Source organism: Pipistrellus kuhlii, unplaced genomic scaffold (genome assembly GCF_014108245.1).
Source record: "Pipistrellus kuhlii isolate mPipKuh1 unplaced genomic scaffold, mPipKuh1.p scaffold_m20_p_8, whole genome shotgun sequence".
In the NCBI taxonomy this organism is placed as follows: domain Eukaryota; kingdom Metazoa; phylum Chordata; class Mammalia; order Chiroptera; family Vespertilionidae; genus Pipistrellus; species Pipistrellus kuhlii.
Window position 1 is genome coordinate 30,757,205 of NW_023425584.1, and position 20,465 is coordinate 30,777,669.

The 20,465-nt window shown below is 47.7% G+C and overlaps 1 protein-coding gene across 1 annotated transcript in view; it reads left to right on the forward strand.

Moving 5' to 3' along the window:
- The window catches only part of FSTL4 (follistatin like 4), a 296,460-nt gene that overhangs the window by 273,568 nt on the left and 2,427 nt on the right, over nt 1-20,465 (forward strand). The window contains exons 9-15 of the mRNA XM_036424598.2: nt 1,725-1,886; nt 2,283-2,417; nt 3,324-3,350; nt 5,544-5,662; nt 7,546-7,695; nt 13,258-13,365; nt 19,892-20,001. Coding sequence (XP_036280491.1) covers nt 1,725-1,886; nt 2,283-2,417; nt 3,324-3,350; nt 5,544-5,662; nt 7,546-7,695; nt 13,258-13,365; nt 19,892-20,001 — 811 coding nt within the window. The remainder of the gene's footprint in view (nt 1-1,724; nt 1,887-2,282; nt 2,418-3,323; nt 3,351-5,543; nt 5,663-7,545; nt 7,696-13,257; nt 13,366-19,891; nt 20,002-20,465) is intronic.

The following is a 20,465-nucleotide window of genomic DNA, read 5'->3' on the forward strand; positions in this document are numbered from 1 at the left end:
TCTAAAGGGCTGTAGCCCGCTTTGTCTGGGCGGTGAATTCTCTGTGCAGGTCTGGATTCCGGGAAAGTCCGGGGGAAGAGCTAACGGTCTTAGCAAGTGACACATCCATTGTGAAGTGGCCTAAAGGTCTGTTCCCAGGGGAGAGGGTATGGATTCCATTATTTGACCAGACCTAACAATCATACAACTCCATACAATCATACAGCTCCTAGCTGCCCTCCCTCCACCGCAGCCCAGGGGAGGGGCCATGAGTGAGATCCCGTGCACTGTGAGAGGGTGCCTGGGTTTCTGGCAGGCTCCCGTCTCTCCCTGGCAGACAGACTTCCCGCTGACTTGCACAGCCGGATGTTATGTGGGCTTCTCTCCCTAGCTCTGTGCTCTGTGCTGGGGGCCCCCGGCATGGAGCTGGGACCCTCATTCCTCAGGGGGAACCTTTGCAGCTGAGAGACCCCTCCAGAGTCCCAGCCACTGCCCTTGGGGCGGGGCCAGCCCGTCTCATGTCTCTGCCCTTCCTATAGTCTCAGTGTGGCTTCTTCCTTGAATTCTTGGTTATAAGACTTTTTCTTTTTTGCAAATGTTCCCCTTTTCCCCCTAGTCGTAAGAATTCTCTTCAGCTAGCCTTCAGGTGGTTATTCAGGGTGATTGCTCTATATTTTAGTTGTAATTCCAGTTTGGTCCTGGGAAGAGGCGAGGGTACCTTCCACCTGCTCTGCCTTCCCCTTGCACTGGGATCTGGGATGCTGCCTCTTGTTGGGCAATAGGAGCTCCCAGATAAGTAGTTGTCCACTTCAGGAAGAATCCCTCCCCATCATTCCAAGAGAAGAGTGAGGCTTCTGTTGCAATCAGTATAATATTATATATCCAGGTGCCTTTTCATACGCTCTCACTTCCGTTTTGGAAGTATGTGACGTAAAATGTGTGCGTAGGGAAGAGCCCTCAAGTCCACTGAGAATGGTAATTATTTTATCTCCTGGGCCCAAAGCCGGGGGTAGGATGGAAGGTCCTCCAGACCAGACAGTCTCCACTTCTTCCGGGCCCCTTCCCGCAGACAGCCCGGTAAGAGAAGCCTGCCTTCCATGGAGGGTAATGCCTTGCCCCCCATGCCCACGTGGTGAGTGGGCTGGGCCATAGCCCCAGCCCCAGCTGGACTGCCAGGGCCCACGGCCGAGTCAGAGTTGAGGAGGGCACACTTGCCTTCCGCCCGTGTTCCAGGGACTGAGAAGGGGAGCCATGAAAATGACCCACTGGAAAATCAACGGATTGCCCCACAGCAGGGATAGAATGAGTAGCCCTGCCAGTCGGCGCTCGTAAGTGCTTTGTGAAGCACTTCCTGCAAGAAACGAGCCTCCGTCCAATGGCTTTCTGATCACAGAGATAATATATCTGAATTTTATTCACTCAGAAGTAAATGTCAGTGGCTATTGCTCTTCACATGTAGCAGCTGAACCACATTAAATATTTGGGTGTCTTTCTGGTCATATTTAGAATAACGATGAGAGCCATGAATTATAGGGTAGAAAGCCGGGCGTGTTTGTTGCCTGCAATCCATTTTATAGCTTTCTCTTAGGGCTGGAGCTGCTGAATAGGGTGATTGTAAGCTGCTTACAAAGGGAAGTGCGGAGTTGCCTCTCGGCTCACCTCTCTGGAGCAGGGTTTCGGGGCTGGACACCAGGCCCGAGGCCAGGTGAGGGCCCTCTCTCACCGGCACTGATTCTCACCCACAGTGCCACCAGTCATCCGCGTCTACCCGGAGACCCAGGCACAGGAGCCGGGGGTGGCGGCCAGCCTGCGATGCCACGCAGAGGGCATCCCTATGCCCAGAATCACTTGGCTGAAGAATGGCATGGATGTGTCGGCCCAGATGTCTAAACAGCTCTCCCTTTTGGGTAAGAATCGCCCTCAGTGTCTGTGCTGTTCCCACCAAGTTCAAGCTGACACTCTTCCCCCGGATGGAAATGAGAGGCTTGAGTTGTTTCGGAGTCAGATATGTTGGAGTGAACAGATGTCACCCCAGACTGCTCTACTCTCTGGGCTCCCACAGTTTTGTGGGCTTTCTGAGGGCAGCGACGAGGGACTGTCAGTCAGGTCCCAGGTCACCCTCAGTTCATTCAGCTGTTCTGGCCCTTTGTGGGTGACTGTCCGGGATGTTGGCTGCCCTCAGCCCTGCTGAGGGGCTCCGTGATATTAATGCCAACACTGCCCATAGTTCTGTGAGCAGAATGGGGAGGGTGGAAGTGGAGTCCCGGCTGAGCGGGCCACGCTGAGCACTGTCCTCTCTGCAGCCAATGGGAGCGAACTCCACATCGGCAGCGTCCGCTACGAAGACACGGGGGCGTACACCTGCATCGCCAAAAACGAAGTGGGCGTGGACGAGGATATCTCCTCACTCTTCATTGAAGACTCGGCTAGAAAGACCCGTGAGTCCACGCTCGCCTTTGAGCTCTTCACTGAGCTGGTGGGATGTGCGGGGTGTCAGGGAGGGAAGTCACTGACCAGAGCCAACGCTGTCAACCGTGAGCCCCTGAAGACAGGGTAACGCTCATCTCCATCTGCTCAAACCTGCGGACAGAGGGTGCCCAGAGGGGAGCACACCTTCCCTGGCCACCTGGATGACTCCAGAAACATAGAGGAACTCTCTGGACAGCAGGCAGAGCCGGGACAATAAGGAAGCTCACGCATCCTGGTCCCAGTTCTGCTTCCTACCTGCCCTGGAACCTCTGCCCTCATCTACAAAATGCCCCTTACTATCCACCCACCAGGGGCCGCTGTCCCATGTGGCCCAGGGACTGGCTGTGCACACCGGCCTTTATCCGGGGATGCCGCCTACCTGGGTGCTAAGAGTGCTCTCCCTGTGGCCACCGCTCCCCAAGTGGGTCTGCTGCTGTGACTTCAAGGACATGGGTGCTGGCCAAGGTCTCATTCCCTCAGTCACAGGCTCCAAGCTGAGTGTTTCCCAGTACAGAGGCCATCAGAAGTGTTTCAGATAAGGAGGACCCTAGTTGGAAGTCAGGGCTCTCCTGGAAGTACCCTGAACGTCTGAGAGAGATATAACTCCCTCTCTGTCATCTTGGGAAGTAGAAAACCCCATTCGCTTCTGGGATCCTGGGACGTGATGTCAAGGACTCATTCAGAATTGAAAGGGTCCTGAGACCCGGAGGCGTTTGTCCATGTGCACAGTCCCCCATGGTCAGGCAGCGGTGTCGTTCTGTGCACTCAGTGGCAGGTGTTCTCGAACTGACACTTTGAGGAAGGTTCTCACTCTGCTTTCTTCTTCTTTTCCTCCCTCCGCCGGCTCTCGCTCTCCCAATTCTCCGCTGCCACAGTTGCAAACATTCTCTGGCGCGAGGAAGGTACCAGCTCACTCATTCTGTGTTGTGTCTGTGGCCACATGTGTTTGTAGTTCCAAAACAGCCCATCATCCCATGAACGCCAAACAGTCCCACAAACGGGGTTCACGTGCCGAATCAGACCGGAGGGGGCAGGTCCAAGTCAAACCCAAGTGGTGCACCCTGAGAAGCAGATTTCAAACCTCCTGGTACAGTGGTCGGCAAACTCATTAGTCAACAGAGCCGAATATCAACAGTACAATGATTGAAATTTCTTTTGAGAGCCAAATTTTTTTAAAACTTAAACTATATAGGTAGGTACATTGTTAACTTAATTAGGGTACTCCTAAGCTGGCCTTTGCTAAAAAATCAAAGGGACAAACCGGTTAGGGCGAGGTGGTGTTTTTCTAAGGAGGTCACTGCAAAGGGACCCAGAGGATGCAGGGGGCCCTGGAGGTGTGAAGTCCTGCTAGGGAGGCCCACTTAGACCAACGCTGCCCAAGGGCTGGCAGGTGCTGCACTAATATCGGACAAGCCAGCAGCACTTCCCATCATGCCTGGGCAGCCGGCACTGGTACCCTTCACCGCTAAGACTCAAGGCCGGGAGATAGGGAAATGCAGAGGCCAAAACAGAGAGGCAAGCTGCCCGACCACAGGGCATTCTCAAGTCTCCCCAGGAGAAACGAGATGGTGAGAGCACACAAAGTAAGGAAAGCTCCTCGGTGGCCCCTTAGGAGAAGCTAAGCCCAGACAGAAGCTGGATCATGAGACTGTGTCTCCTGTGAAGTCAATTGTTGAGTATTTGTTTAGTCTCATGTTCCATTGCCAACTGTGAGCAAGGCCTGAAATGTAGCTATAGCTGCATACCCCATGGAGATTCTATTAAGCCTTCAATCTGGCGTTGGTCCTTCCGAACATCAGTTTTCTGAGAGGCCCCAGGAGGCTATTCCTAGGGTCTGCTGTTGAGCAAGGGCTTTGACCCCTCGGGCCCCTAGGTGTGGGTTTGCCAGGGGGGAGGGGACAGGAGCAAAGGTCCTGCTGGGGGCTGAGACCCAGCACTCATGGCTTGTCTGACTCTCAGGGGCAGGCTGCCCAGCACCCAGGCTCCCCTTGGCAGCTAGGTGGATACCCCTGGTCCATGCCAGCTTTGAGAGGCAGGGGTCAATTTGTCATGGCAGACACTCTCTTGCCTAGAGCCCTCTGAGCACAGAACCAGAGTTAGTTGAGGTTGCTTCATGGACTCAGTGACCTCTGTCCATTAGGAAAGAGTTCTCTGCATATTTATTTAATATATATATTTTTTTAGAACTTATAGAAATCTTTTTATTGTTCTACCTTCAAAATATATGAAAGAGTGGGGAGAAAGTGGGAGGAAGAACTCCAGCCTTACCCATCTCTGTGCCAGGTTGGCCTTTTATGGAAAGGCAGCGTGAGGGGACACTCTGAGCAGGGGACTCAGGGTCCAACCCCAACCATGCACAAGGTCAGGTGGCCTCCTTGGACCTCAAAAGGAGGCTACACCAGCTGGTGGTCCCCAAGGCCTTTTCCTCCCAGACAGCCGAGCCCTGGGCCGGGAGGGGCCAGGCAGGCCGGCACAACCAGCTGTGGGCTCTGTCACTGGCAAGAGCTGCCACAGAGACACGCTGGGCAGAGGGGGAGCCCGCAGTCTTGAGGGAGGGGTTTGCCGGCACAGACAGGCTGGGACTCCGTTTGGAGCGCCTGCCCCAGCATTCTGAGGGCCCCACATTCCAGGAAGTGGAGCCTCACTTAACTGTTCAAAATAAGAGCCTCTGCCTCAGGGCAGCCACCTCAGCCATTCTGCGTGGAGTGGACGACGTAGACCAAGGGAGGCTTTGCCTTTCGGAACAGGATCGGTCAGATGTATGTCAATGCACGGCTGTCGTTTATTTGAAAACCTGTGTAGGTGGCCAGCTCTAGTTGACGGACATGTGTGTCTGGAAGGACACCTGGGGACTGCAGAGCCCTCTGTGTGCTGTTCTGATTGACAGCCCTCGGGCACCTTCTCCCATGCTCCCATACCACCTGCTCATCTCACCTCGCCCACCTTCACCAGGACTTTCACTGTGTGCCTGCACCCGAGCTGCGGTTTTGTGTGTGTCCAATATGACATGTGACCCCATGGGGGGGTTCGGGGGGGGGAGCGGGGGTCAGCAGCTACGGGAGGGACATAACCATGGCTGTGTTTGCCCCTTCCAGGACTCAGTGTGGGAAACATGTTCTATGTCTTCTCCGATGATGGCATTATCATCCTGCACCCCGTGGACTGTGAGATCCAGAGGCACCTCAAACCCTCTGAGAAGATCTTCATGAGCTATGTAGGTTCCCACGCCCAGAGCACGTCCGCATCACACACGGACAAAATCCTAAAGTCCGTCTTTCACCGCGGGTGCCATTTGGTTCTTAGATTCTACCTACTACATGTGGTGTGGTTCCACATTTGTCCCAAGGCTCGAGGAGCACGAGGCTGAGCATGTAAATGCCCGTTCCTTCATCGGGCAGCCACGTCCATGCACTGAGCCCGAGGGGAGGCCCAGGCCTATGAGTGGGTTCCTGGCTCCCCAAGTTCACAGCTGCCCAGTAGGTGCTGTTGGCGGATGTGGAAGGTGGGCTGGAAACTGAGGAGCAAAGGCCCCTGGAACACGTGATCCCTGGGCTTAGTTTTGAAGAGTGAGTCAGGGTTAGTGACGGGTTTCTGGAATGAATGTCATTAACATGGAGAGTAGAGGATAAGATATGTCCTGTTTGGGAAACGGAAAGTACTCCTTGTGCCTAGAGGGAAGGGTGGGTGTGGGAAGGGCCTGGAATTGGGAAGGGTCAAAGCTGAGGAGTTCTAACGGTACCCTAACGCTCTGGGAGCCCCTGAGGACTTCAGACGAAGAGCGGCCATGATCAGGAACACATGCAAGACCTCATGAGGGTAGGTGGTCAAAAGGGCTGGCCAGCAGCACAGAGGGAGTGGAGAGATCATTATAATTGTCCAGGTGGGAAGGTGGTGTCCTGGTTAGGCCAGTGGCCGTGGGAAAGGGGAGAACTGCATGGACTTAAAGCTAGTCACAGGTAAAACCACAGGGGACCTGAGGGGAAGCCAGTCTTGCTAGCAGGATGAGAGTGCCAAACACCCCATGGGAGGGTTACAGCGGAACGGCCCTCCTTCTACTGGGTGAGGAGGGAGTTGGTGCATCTTCTCTCAGCCTCTCTGCTGGATTAGATGTCCAGCCACTTTGTTTAGCGGGAAGCAGCATGTTTAATTGGTAAGGGCACAGGCTGCAACCGAGGGACGTGCCCTTGACGGGAATCAAACCCCTGACCCTTCAGTCCTTGGGCCAACGCTCTACTGAGCAAAACCAGCTAGGGTGGCCTCAAAGTTTTTGGTCCAAGTAAGTAAAGCAATGGAGATGTCATTGTTTTGTTTTTTTTAATGGAATGAGCAGGCCTGATGGTAAAATTGAGAGTTGATTTTGGACTTACATGTCTGAGATGTTCATTAAGCAATCAAGTCAAGCTAAATATCAATAGTTGGCTATATAAATCTGGAGTTCAGAAAAGAGGATTGAGCTAAAGACAAATTTGGGAGTTGTAGGCATAGAGACTGCAGCTAAGGCCATAGGTCTGGGTGAGATTAACTTCAGAGAAGAAAAGTTATTCAGGGTGAGCTCTGCAGGATCCAGCAACAGAAAAGGCCCAGCCGCTGGGGTGGAACTGAGGGAGAAGAACCAAGGAGTAGTCAGATGGTGCCCCAAGTTCGAATAAAACTATGGCCAGGGATTAATTTACAACTGAGGAGTCAACATTGACCTTGGTGAGAACACTCCCAGCTTTGTGGTGGGTTCTACAGCCGGGGGTTAAGGAGCATGTGAGAGGTGAGGAAGCAGAAAAGTGTACGGAACTCTTTCAGAAGTCTGGCCATTGAGACATTTTTAAAATAATGGCGATGAGGACAAAGAGAAGCACAGAAGAGCGGAAGACTCTGGCCCTGGAAGCTGCTGATTAAGGCTGCAGGGGAGGTACAGCCTCGGAAGAAGCAGGGGGATGGGAATTGGTGAGGTGGGAAAGCTGTGTGCCATGTTCTGTGAATCCAAAGGATTCTCTGTGGCAAGAAAGGGACCGAGGAGAGACAGGAGAGAGGGAATCCTGAGAGGTCAGGGGGATGGGGGATAGGGGATTAAGAAGTATTCATGGTAGCCTATCTCCTTCACAGGAAGAAATCTGTCCTCAAACAGAAGGAGACACCACCCAGCCATGCCAGTGGGCATCAGCAGTGAACGTCAGGCACCGGTACATCTACGTGGCCCAACCGACACTGAACAGAGTCCTCGTGGTCGACGTTCAAGCCCAGAAAGTCCTACAGGTACGCCTGTCTAAGGGAGTGGGGCCAAAGTCGTCTTTGCTTTCTGCACCCTCTCCGGCTACTGTGAGGGCAGGTCAGGCCGGAGGGGGAACGCAGAGGAGGTTCCTGTGTGATGCAACGCACTGTTCTAGGTGCTTGGAAAACAGCCAACAATGAGCAAAGGAAGTTCTAGGTCTTATATCGTAGTTGGGGAAACAGACCATAAACCAGAATGTTAGTGAGTTTTAAATAGTGAGTGCTATGTCCCTGGACGTGAAATGTGATAGAGGAACTGCCACAACCCTTTAATACAACTCCTCATGTGTGGTGACCCCCAACCATAAAATTATTTTTGTTGCTACTTCATAACTGTAATGCATCGTAATGTAAATATTGTGTTTTCCGATGGTCTTAGGCGTCTCTGCTAGCGGTTCTCAACCTGTGGGTCGAGACAGATATTTACATTATAATTCATAACAGTAGCAAAATTACAGTTATGAAGTAGCAACAAAAATAATTTTATGGTTGGGGGTCACCACACATGAGGAACTGTATTAAAAGGTTGCCGCATAAGAAAGGTTGAGAAACTCTGCTCTAGCGGGAGTTACAGAGCCATGTTGGTTCACCCCAATGAAATTAATTTCAGACTTCTGGCCTCCAGAAACTGTAAGAGAATAACTTGTGTTGCTTTAAGCCACTAAGTTTGTGATAATATGTTATTGATGAGAGCAAGGGTAGGGGAGAAAATTAGGAAATCGATTTTGGCTCTGTTCAGTTTCAGGTGATGTATATGTAATCACATAAACAGATAAACAGGTCTGGAGATGTCAGTGAGGGTATCATCACCATATGAACCATATTAAATCCAGAGAACTGGGTGAGAAGTCACCAAGGGGAGTATAGACAGAGCAGAGGTACAGGTTTGAGCACGCTAACACTTAGAGATCACAAATGAGAGAAAAAGCCAATGAGAAGACCTAAAGGAGTAGCTGAAAGGAACAAAGAAAATTAGAGATTGAGGTATTCCAGAAAAATGTTTTAAGGGAGAGCTAGTGGTCAGCGGTATCAAATGTTGCAGAGAGCATTTGCACGTTATGAAAATTGGCCATGGAATTGGTACCATGTGGATCCCCCTGGCAGGCAGGAGCAGAGAGGATGGTGGAAGGCAAGCTTGAGGGAGCTGATCCAAGTGAGAACGGTAAGGAAGTGGAAAGGGTGAGTATAGGCAACCACTTTGTGGAGGTTTGCTGTAAAGGTGAGTACAAGTAGACAAATGAGGCAGTGGCAGGAAGAAGATATGGAAGGAACTTTATTTTTAGCACAGGTGACATGATAGCATTGGTATGCTGATGGCAGGAGCTGTTTCCCGAATTCTTCTGCCTCATGGAAGTAAGCAGGGATCCGTGAAGTCCAGGGCAGGCAAGTGGAGATGCTGGCCTCCGATAAAAGCACATCCTTTCACTGTAAGAGGAGGAAAGAAAGGACACAGATACCGCGGTGCAAATACTTGATTCGGGGGCTGGTAGTGGATGAACTTCTCTTCTGGTTGCTTCAATTTTCTCAGGGAATAAGAAAAATTATCTCCAAGGGTGGAGGAGAGGTGAAAGTTGCATGTGAGATTGAATTTACCCAGGAAATGTGATGGGGCTTCTGGGTAATCGTGAAGGCCCACATAGGGATTGTGGATGTAAATTTAAAGTGAGGTCAGTGAGCAAGGCTGGATCTTTTTTCCCAGCAATGTTTAGCTGCCCTGGTACAGACTTACTGTATGGGAAAGTTGGATATAACCAAGTTAGTGGTTTTTCCTGACAAATACAATAGGAGGCTATTGATTTCCCTGGCCAGAGAACATATTCTGAATAATTTAAAATTCCTGGAGATTTTGTTGTTGTTGTTGTTCACTTAGCCTAACAGCGTTGGAAAGTATGTTGAAATTTCCCACCATTATTGTAGTTCTATCCATTTCTGCTTTAAAATTATAATACCTCCTGGGGAGGGAGAGTCCTTTATTCTAATAAAATATTCCTCTTTATTAATGATGATGCTCCTTGCCTGAAAGTCTATTTTGATCTGAGTATAGCTAAATCAGATTTATTGTGATTAGTGTTATGGTGTAATTTTCTATCCTTTTACTTTCAACCTTTCTATGTCCAGGTATTATATTTAAGATGGTCTTTTACAAAGTCTTTCAGCTTTTATCTAGTTTAATAATCTTGGCATTTTATTTGGGGTATTTGATCCATTTATTTGGGGTATTTGATCCATTTATATTTATTATAATTAATTTATATAGTATTATCTAGTATCATACTTTTTTTTAATTTAACCTGTTTATTTTGCTTTTCTCTCCTTTTTACTTTTTAAATTAGCCAAACACTTTTATTATTCCATTTTCCCTCTGTTAGCTTGTTGACAATTCATTCTTTTATATTATTATTACCACCATTGAGATTACAACATGCATCCTTACCTCAATATAGTTTCATACAAATTACTTCACTTCCCCATTAATGATAGAACCTTAGAACTAACTCTTTTAATTTAACCCTCCCTCCAACCTTTTGCATTATTGTAGGAATGAATTTTAACTCTACATATAATTTAACCCCTGAAGAAATGCCTATTATTATTTTGTACAGTTGATAGTCATTTATATTAATCCACATATTTACTTTTTTCATTGCTCTTTATTCCTCTGAAGTGCATAGTTAGATCTGAGATCATTTTCATTCTTCCTGAAAATGTTCTTTAATGGTTCTTTTGGTGCAGGACTGCTGGCAACAGTGTCTTGGAGTTTTGAGTTATTTGAAAATAAAAATACATAAAGGACAAATAATGTTAAAAGTATATTTTCACTGAATATAGAATTCTACATTATTAGCAATTATGTATTTTCAGCATTTTAAGATGCTTCTCTATTATCTCCCATTATTAATAGGTCAACTGTCAATACTTTGAAGGTAATAATATCACTTTTTAAACTAATTTTCAGATTTTCTTGTTGGTCTTTAGAAGTTTTACTAAGATGTACCAGCTAATGTGTTCTATTTATTTTTATTCGGGGTTTTTAGGGGTTCTTGAATGTATGGATTGATATATTTCTTCAAATAGTATGTTGTCTCATGCTCTCTTGTCTCTTCTTTTGGAGCTGTTTAAAAAAAAGAAAGAAAGAAAGAAAAACCCTAGACCTTTCCGTTGTACCTCACTAATCTTTTCCACTCTCATTTTCCATCCTTTTTTGCCTCTTTGTGCTTCAATTTGGATATGTTCTATCCATGCATGTACAACAACATTCCATATAAAATATTTTAGAGACTTTAGATGGCTCTCATCCACAGAAGAAAGTTTAGCATTTCCTTTTTAGGCATAAATAATAAGGAATGAATCTTTTAATCTTACCAAATACTAAGTTGAATCAAAGCGGAGTGGAAGTTTTTGTAAAGCCTCACTCCTAATGGAGTAAGGTGTTCTTCAGGACCTTTTCCCTTTGTTCCTCGGCATCTTGAGACTGTGGGTAAGTCTGTTCTGAATTTGAAGAGCTAAGCCAAAAATCTTAGACTCTTGCTCCACAACAGCTCAAATGAGAATATGAAATATGATGATAAAGGTTAAGCAGAAAGAAGAGACAATGGCTGCAGTCCAAACCTTAGGGAGGTTTTGCTGTGAAGAGGGACGTGTAGTCAGGAGATATTCTTAAAAGAGAGAGAGTGTACAATAATCTAGAGATGATGTCAAGGTGGTATCATTGCTGGTGTGTTAAGCTCTGGGTAGAGGAAGACAGTGGCAGATCTCAGAGCTTTTGGTAAGTGGAAAGAGTAGCCAGGAAGCTGGGAGTAACAAGTACACTTGACATGAACAAAGGACCTGAGTTGTGTGAGGTGTAGAAAAGCAGTAACAGCCTTGGGGCTTCAGAGAACAGAAGGTTTTAATTAGATCAAGAAAGTAAAACGAGACTTCAAAGATGGTGGTATATGGAGAAAAACAATATATTTCAGCAGGTAACAAAATCAAAGGGTTCGGTTTTGTAAATGTTAAATTGAGCTCATGGACAGAGGAGTGAACTCGAATGTTCCCGGAGGTTAGCTGCAGCCACAGACTGGGTGAGCTCACCCAGGGCCAGGATGTAGACAACAGAAGGTCGAAGCTGAAGGCCTGGGACATACCCACGTTCAGAAGTCAGGATGAGGAAGATAAAGGCTAGGGAGGTGGGAGGCTGCATGAAGAAAATGTTTTCAGAAGGAAATAATGAGCCATGTGGAGTCCTGCTGAAATATCAAGTAAGAGGAGGATCACAAAGGTGACGCTCTGGCCAGGTGGCTCAGTTGGTTGGAGTGTCATCCTGTGTACACCAAAAAGGTTGCGGGTTCGATCCCCGGTTGGGGTACATACAGGTGGCAACCACTTGATGTTTCTCACATCAATTTCTTTTTCTCTCTAAAATCAGTAAACATCTCTGCGGGAGAGAATTTATTTTTTATTTTTTTTTAATGATAACCCTCTGAATCTGACATGAAGGACTAGAAACTGTCAGTGAAGTAATGAAGACAGACACTTGGTGGGAATGAGGAAAGGAAAAGTGGATTCAGGGGCTCCATTAGAAGTTTTGACCAATGGGTTTTCTCTCCTAAAAGCTGAAAAGCTAGAATCTGGTTAGTTGAAATTGAAATTTCAGAAATTATATTGTCAAGGTGTAAGTTATGGTGGCTGAGATGGGGAGGAAGGAAGGATCACTGAAACCAAGAAGGAACTGAGAATGAATCACCATAGAAGAGGGTTTAGAACTTACAGAACTACAATACATTACAGCAGAAGAGGGAAAAGTCTCCATTTGCCAGGGCCACAGGGGAAGCACTGTCCTCGGGGGAGAGCAGCGTGTCAGTTACAGGAGTAAAAATAACTGCCTGGTGCTATAGCTTGAGTCCCAGCAGCTCCCGCTAAGGGATGTGCAAGACAGAGGCTGTGGAAAGAGAAGGTGATAAAGGATGATCTCCAATGACCCAGGAGAAGGGCCCACTCACCAGTGTCCGGACCTCGGAGCAGCCTGGGGAAGGACGCCGAGGGTCTAGCCCAGTGGTCAGCAAACTCATTAGTCAACAGAGCCAAATATCAACAGTACAACGATTTTGAAAGCCAAATTTTTTAAACTTAAACTATATAGATAGGTACATTATTATTACCTTAATTAGGGTACTCGTAAGCTGGCCTTTGCTAAAAACTCAAGGGACCAAAGAGCCACAGTTTGCCCACCATAGCTCTAGGAGGCCCTAAGGGCTTCCAGGAGATGTGATGGAAGGGTCCTCAGTCGACTCTTAAATGATAACTTAAAGCTTCTGTGTTTAGGCTTCTGTAAAGATGACCTGGGCCTCTCCTTTAAGTAAAACACACAAGGAGTTTTTAAAAGGGAGAAATCATTAACCACCCATTTTATGCCTCTGAAGACAACACACCCGGAAGGCAGGCTTCTGCCCTGGGCTGCCTGCCCCTTACCCAGGAGTGATAGCCACGTACACGACACCCAGAAACCACCACTGTGTCAGCCCCTACGGCAGCCATGACCAACTTGTCTCTTTGTTGTTGTTCAAGTCCATAGGTGTGGACCCCCTGCCGGCTAAGCTGTCCTATGACAAGTCACATGACCAAGTGTGGGTCCTGAGCTGGGGGGATGTGCACAAGTCCCAGCCAAGCCTCCAGGTATGTCGAACACGTGGAGTCTAACCCCTACCCCATCTCTCCCTGTTTGTCTCCCACTTCCCTACTGACTAGTCCCATTTATCCACAACGTGTCCATAGTGCTTAAGGAGAGGGTAGGAAACAGCTTCAGGCCAACACTCCTCACAGGCAATTGACAGGGTGTCTTCAGCAAGGCCTGCAGTTAAAGACAGTATTACTCAGAATAGGTAGGATTCTCATGTATGACCATTCCCAGGCCCCACAACATCAGTCTTCATGCTATACTGTTGACCCCAGGAAATCCTGGCTCAGGAGGGACGGGAGTCCCAGCAAGGAGACAGGCTCTCTTCACCTTGGGCTGGGTGGGCTAGAAATTTAGTATCAAAGCAAGCACTAGATGCTGGCCAATAAGGAAGGGGAAGGAAAGGAAGCAGCAGCAATTATGTCCATAAATGGAAGTGTGTTTGTGGAGTGCCTCCAGTGTGGGAGGGCACAGAAGAGTTAGGTCATCTGCCCATGGTCCAACCCCCGCAGCAGGCTCTGCAGCCCCCACTCCAGTTGTTGTAACCCCTCCCGAAAAGAGCTTGGGCCCCAGAGGTCTGTGGGATTCCCCCCTCTGCCAGCCAGGAAAGACCCACGCCACCTATGTGTGTGTGTGTGGCTCAGCCTTTCTCATCAGGGATGCATGAGAGGATTAAGATCTACATAAAATAATTTGAATACCTATTTTCTCAATTCTCCCCAAAATGATGCATAGAACCAATTCCAGATGCTCAGAAAAGGTAATCCGTTACATAAAGTGGATGCCTTAGGCCTTAGGGTTTAATTATTTCTCCGAACCCCAGCTGAGAAAGGCTGCAGATGGAGCCAAGTCCACCCTATTCCTAAGACTGGTGAGAGGCCATGAACACCCTGCTCTAGAGAATCTTCCTCCGGGGACTGGCCTCCTGCCTTCCTTTGCTGCACCAGGGGGAGGGCACAGCTTCACCACCTGCAAACTGAGGCTGTGGGAGTGACTCAACCCTCCTGAGCCCCCGTGAGCTGACAACAAATGATAACAATCCATTAGAACTCCTAGGACCCAAGATAAAGGTCACTCGGATTGGAGGATAAGCCCATAGAAATTGGTCTTATTATTGGTCCCTCGGCAGCTCTAAGAAAGCACTTGAGGAAACTCAATGGGAGGGACCACCACAAAAGATTCTTCTGGAACTAAAAATGAACAAAATGCTTTTCTAATTTTCAACTGCAGTAGATAAATTGGGAAATGCATGTTTTCTACCAAGACCCACGTATATGAAGAGACTGAGACACAACATCTCAGAACATGGAAGTTTAGAAGAGAAAAGGAAACTATTGGAATGGAGTCCAACATAAATACATTTGGAATAAAATTTCCAAGAGGATCTACAACTTCCTGGCTTGTCTTAGGAGAAATGACACATCTCTGCCTTTGCGAGTAAAAAGAGGGGAACTCTTCCAAGGCAGAAGGAACAGTTACCTGTAGAAGAAACAACAATCCGATGGGCCTTGAACTTTTCACCTGCAACAGGACCTGGAAGACTACGGAGTCACATTAGTTAGATAAAAGGGCTGATGTCCAAGAATCCTGTAACCCACCAAGATATCATTTACCTGTCAGGACAAAGGAAATATATAAGAATATGCAGAATCCAGAGAACATATCACCTGGGAACACATTTGAGGAACCAGATTAGAGACCTCAAGACAGAGGAGGATAAAGAAAAGACAGTCATAAGAACCTGGAGAGGATGGTGTAAAACTAAAAATAAGATGGATGCCACAGTGGATGGCTTAGTTGGTAGGAGCATGATCCCATACACCAAAAGGTTATATTGATAGGTTCGGTCAGGGCACATGCCTAAGTTGCAGGTTTGATCCCTGATCGAGGCACATGCAGGAGACAACAGATCAATGTTTCTCTCTCTCAAAATCAATCAAAACATATTATTAGGTGAGGATTAAAACTAAATAATATGGATAAGGAGAAACTATCTGGAAATGTATAATCAGTGCTAAGTAAAGATGTTAGAATTAGCAGGGGCACACAGAGAAATCTTGATAGTAGGCTACTAAAGATATATTTATCAAAATGAGGGTACAGAGTGGAGCAAAGAGAAAGGAGTAAGAATACTCAAAAGTGTCATCTTATCAATACTTGAATAAGAGAGGATATAGAGAATGTTTGAAATTAATAGCTGAGAACTAAATTCTGTTGAAAGTAGAGGTGATCAGGTTGGGCTTTAAAAAAAGAAGGAAAGAAAGAAAACTAGCTCTAATGTGTTTATGAGAAACACATAAAACAAAATGATAATGAGATTGAATTTAGAGCCCTGGAACTAGTGATGATAGGAGAGCTAAGAGATACGTACAGGTGGTAATACTAGTACCAGACAAGGTGAGACTTAAGGTTAAAGATACCAGCATAAGGAGAGACGTGACAACAAATAGCCAGTAGATTTCCAACAACATGACAACTAAATACATAAGAGTGTTTGAAAATACAAGGAGGATTTTATTTAAAATACATTTATATCGTAACCAAGGAGACAAAATGATGACATGGGAAAATTGAATAATATGACTGAGGAACTTGGTTTAATATATAGGAAACCTTTCAGCTGCAAATAGTTTACTCACACGTTCACATATAAATAAGTGTACCAGTAATCATGAAGAAAACATTTATAAATTTTATAGATGTTATAGACAGCATTTATAAATTTTATAGATGTTATAGACAACATTATCTGATAATTAGAAGTAATTAATATGTGACTTAAATAAAATAAAATGTGACTTAATAAGGAAACACTCCTAGATCATTATTGGATCAAAGAGGAAATTAAAAGGGAAGTTATAAACGGTCTCAAAAGTAATGAAAAACAGAGCATTTCACATTAAAACCTATGGGAGATAGAGAAAGTGTATACAAGGAATATTTGTGTTTTCAGACCCTGCAAAGCAAGTATTTGTGTTAAGATATTAGGAAAAGAACAAAATAACTGGTAAGAATAGAAATAAAAACAATAATTAGAGAACAAATAGAGAAGCAGATATCTAACAAATAAAAACATGAAAAAAAAATTCTTCTCACACCTGGTAAAGGAAAAAGAGGTAAAATGAAGAATGAAAGAAGGCTATGACTACAGATACAGGAGAATGAAAATAATTGTAAAATAATACTACATTGCAATTCTGGGGCAGCAAATTTTAAAACCTAGAAGAAATGAATGATTATTTACAAAATGGGGGGGCGGGGGGGGAGAGACAGACTGACCTAAGAAAAGGAAAAGTTAAACTAGAACAATTATCTTTGAAGAGGTTTCTAAAAGATTAAAGGTCTATCATAGAAAAATGTATATCTGAGTTTTCTCAAATCTTCAAAATACAATATTAATATTATTTAACTCAGATCATGGGGGGGGGGGGGCAATGTACAGCTCCTGTATTTGTTTTAAATAACTGGTATAATTATAAAAACTGATTAAAAATAGCATAAAAATATAAACTAATCTCATGAATACAAAAGCAAAATTCTAATCATGGGATTAGACATATAGTCCAGCAATGCATGTAATTGCTGAAGCAGGGAACAAATTAAATTCCCAGATGCAACAATGATTCGCTCCCAGGAAATCAGTCAACATTATATATAACACAAACAAATTAAAACAGGAAAAAAAAAAAACCTATGATATTTCCAATAAATGCTGAAAGGCATTTAATTAAATGCAGCAGTCTTAATAAAATACCTAAAAATAGGACTAGAAGGAAAACTCTTTAAATATAATGAAGACTATTTCCCAGAAACCAAGAGCAAATTTTGCCTAAATGACAAAGCACTAAAAGCATTTTAATTAATTTCCATAATTAAACCATGATGTCCTCCATCACCGTAATTGGCAAATCTAGGAAATGTGCACTATGACAAGAAAATGAAATAGATGGATAAGCCTACCTCTATTGCAGTCGGGCTGGGGTTAGGGAAATGAGCACTTCCAGAAAGATCAGCTGACATAGCCTTGGTGATGAGCAGTTTGGAAATCTGAACCAAAAGCTTCAAAACGGTGCTTTTTGACCCAGCAACTTGACTTCTCAGAACTTATCCGTAGGCTGTGATCATGGATATGGACAAAGATTTAGCTGTGTTACTGCATTGTCTGTATCATAGACTGATGAATTTCAAAGATTAACCGGGGAACTTATATGCATAGATGCATAGCCCATGGACACAGCCAATAGTGTGACAGAGGCTTGAGAGGGGTGAGTTCAAGGAGGGGATTCATGCAAGGGAGCCAGGGGGGTGGGAAGGGAGAGAGACAAAGCAGGCATCTGTAATGCTTTCACCAATAAAGATCAATTTTAAAAATAATATTCTAATGTTTCTAAATACCCAACACTAAGGAATTGGCTACACAAACTTTGCTATGACCACAGGAAGATGCTTCCACAAAGGAAGCCCTCCCACACCAGCCAGTGCTGGAACCCTTGGCATCTTCCTGACTCCTGCCCTGACTCCACTCTCTTATCCACTCACTCCCAGGCCCAGCTTTCAGCTGCCTCTCAGCCTGTTCCACAGGACACCTTGTCCTCTGCCCTTCCCCAAATGCCACTTTTCAGCTGGCTCGTCCACTTTCTGAGGGAGATGCTCGGTCCTCCTTGCCCCGCCCTGACCAGCAAAGGACACCTGCTGTCCAGCTACATATACACGCCTCCTGAACCAAGCAAGTTCTCAGAGCCGGCACATTCGAGGGGTTCGACCATTTACGCTGGAGTCCCTGCTGCACCCAGTCACGTGCTGGTGACACAGGCCAAGGAGCTCCAGGCTGGTGGGAGGAATGAAGGGGCACACCCACCGCAGTGCATGCTGTGCTGTGTTTGGATGAAGAAACACTGAGTACAGGGTGTCAGAGTGGTGCAGCGTGAATGGCACTGACCGCTGACAGCCTGTGATTTTCCATCTCTATGATAAGCTACAATGACAGGCCTGCTATCAAGCAAGGATTGCACAACTGCTTGGACGTCTCTGGCAGTTTCCCCTCGACTCTCCAAGATCCCGTTTCCTGAGGCTGAGACTTCCTTCCTGCCCAGAGCTATTCCTCACGGACTTGCCATGGAAGTGTCATTTGGCCTTTTTTTAATCCCAGGAAAATGACCTAATGCAACCGTAGAGCTTAAGAGCTGCCCCGAGGCTGAGAGTGACAGCTCTCCTGGTTCTAATCGGCATTCCGCCTGCCAACCCCTGGGAAGCTGGCTCGGAAAGGATTCAGCCCTCACACCTGCCTGAGGAGACACCAGGTGCTGTTAGTTTCACCATAAAAGTAAGAGCCAGAAGACAATTTCATTCGAAAAAGCCAACAGCATCCAGGGTTGAAAGCCATGGGTGTCACCAAGCCCCTCCCCGAGCTCCTGGGCCTGAGGCTGCCGAAATCTGGATCCTTCCTTCCGTGCACGGCTTCCAGGTGAAGGTCGGAGTGTCTCCCCTCCCCGTGTAGGGCCTGGCCTCTGCCTCCGGTGCTGCTCAAGCCAACATTGCCCACAGCTGGCCCAGCTCCTCCCCTGGCGGCAGGTCAGCCGCCTTTCAGGGCGACGGCCCTGGACGTGGAGGCTGATGAGTGCGTGAAAAGGCAGAGGACACAGGCTAATGGGCAGGTAGATGCCCGGTCTGCCCACGGGGAGCGCTCTGGCAGGACCTGCAGACCGCGCTCCTCCTCTCTAGCCTCGGACATTGCTTGACTGCTCCGCACTGCCAGCGCGCCTGGCCTGTGCAGACAGCAGGGACACAACCCGGGAACGGCTCTGGTCCCCCCCCACAGGGAGGAGTGTAACCTCCAGGGAAACAGGCAGCCACGCTCTGACTTCACCCGTTTGTGCCAAACACAAGGCCTGGCTCCTTACTTCTCACCGCGAGTCCCTTTGTGACACCAAACCTCTCCCCGACGTTCCGATCACAAGGCCTCTCGTGGCACGACCGGCACCCTGAAAGCCAGACCCCCGCTGTCTCAGAGTCACGGCCTTGGAGCACACCTCGGGGAGCAGCGTGCGAGATCCCCAACCAGCCAGCCGGGCACCTGGCATCGACGGGAAATCAATAACCCGCCATCGGGTCCCAGCTTCACATTCTCGTTATTGAAATGAGCTCTCTCCTTTTCCCAGGGAGGCCTAGGTGTTGAGAAGGGGGGGCGTCCCTGCGGGCGGGGAAGCTGTATCTGAGCAGAGTGGTGTTTCCGTTCTGGGACCTCCTTCCAAAGCCCCAAGCCCAGCGCAGGCCCCGCTCTGCAGTCACCACAGCTGACAGCGCGCGGCAGGTCATGCCAGGCAGAGTGGGCGGGAATGACGCCCTTACGTCCCACCGCTTCCTGTCCTGCCTGTGCCGATCCACCCTGCTCCCGCCCCTTCCCACGGCTGTGGCCTGTCCATCCTCTCTCTCTCTAGCAGCCTGTCTGCTGGGGAGCGTGCAGAGGGCTCCAGGTCTCCAGTTCCCCCCAGGACGGCCTCACAGGGTCCCTGCTCTCTGTCACAGGTGATCACGGAGGCCAGCTCCGGCCAGGGCCAGCACCTCATCCGCACACCCTTCGCAGGCGTGGACGACTTCTTCATCCCCCCAACAAACCTCATCATCAACCACATCAGGTGAGACCCGCCGGCGAGGCCCTGAGGCCCTGCGCGCTCCATCTGCCCGCCCCCCCCACCCGGGGGGACCCCTTCGCCCAGGGGGGGACCTACTCCTGTCTCCGTCATCCCCGCTCCTCTTGGGCTGGCTTGGAACTGCCTCCAGAAGGGACAGGAAAATGGACCCAGCCCTGGTTTCTAACTGTTTAAGTTCAGGAAGGCACCCAGCTCCTCGTGTCCTCGGGGTCCCAGTGAGGTCAATGAGGCGCATCCTCAAGGTGAGGACCACGGGGGAAAGGAGAAACAGCGGTGGTTAACTTAGCACCCTCTCCTTGCTAGACACAAAATAGAAGTGGTCTCGGCCCTATTTTACAGATGAGAAAACGGAGGTTCAGAGAAGACAAGACACTGGCCAAGGTCACACGGCCAGGAATTGGCAGTCAGACTAAATGCAAAGCCAGGGCTCCTTAGAGTGCCCCATCCTG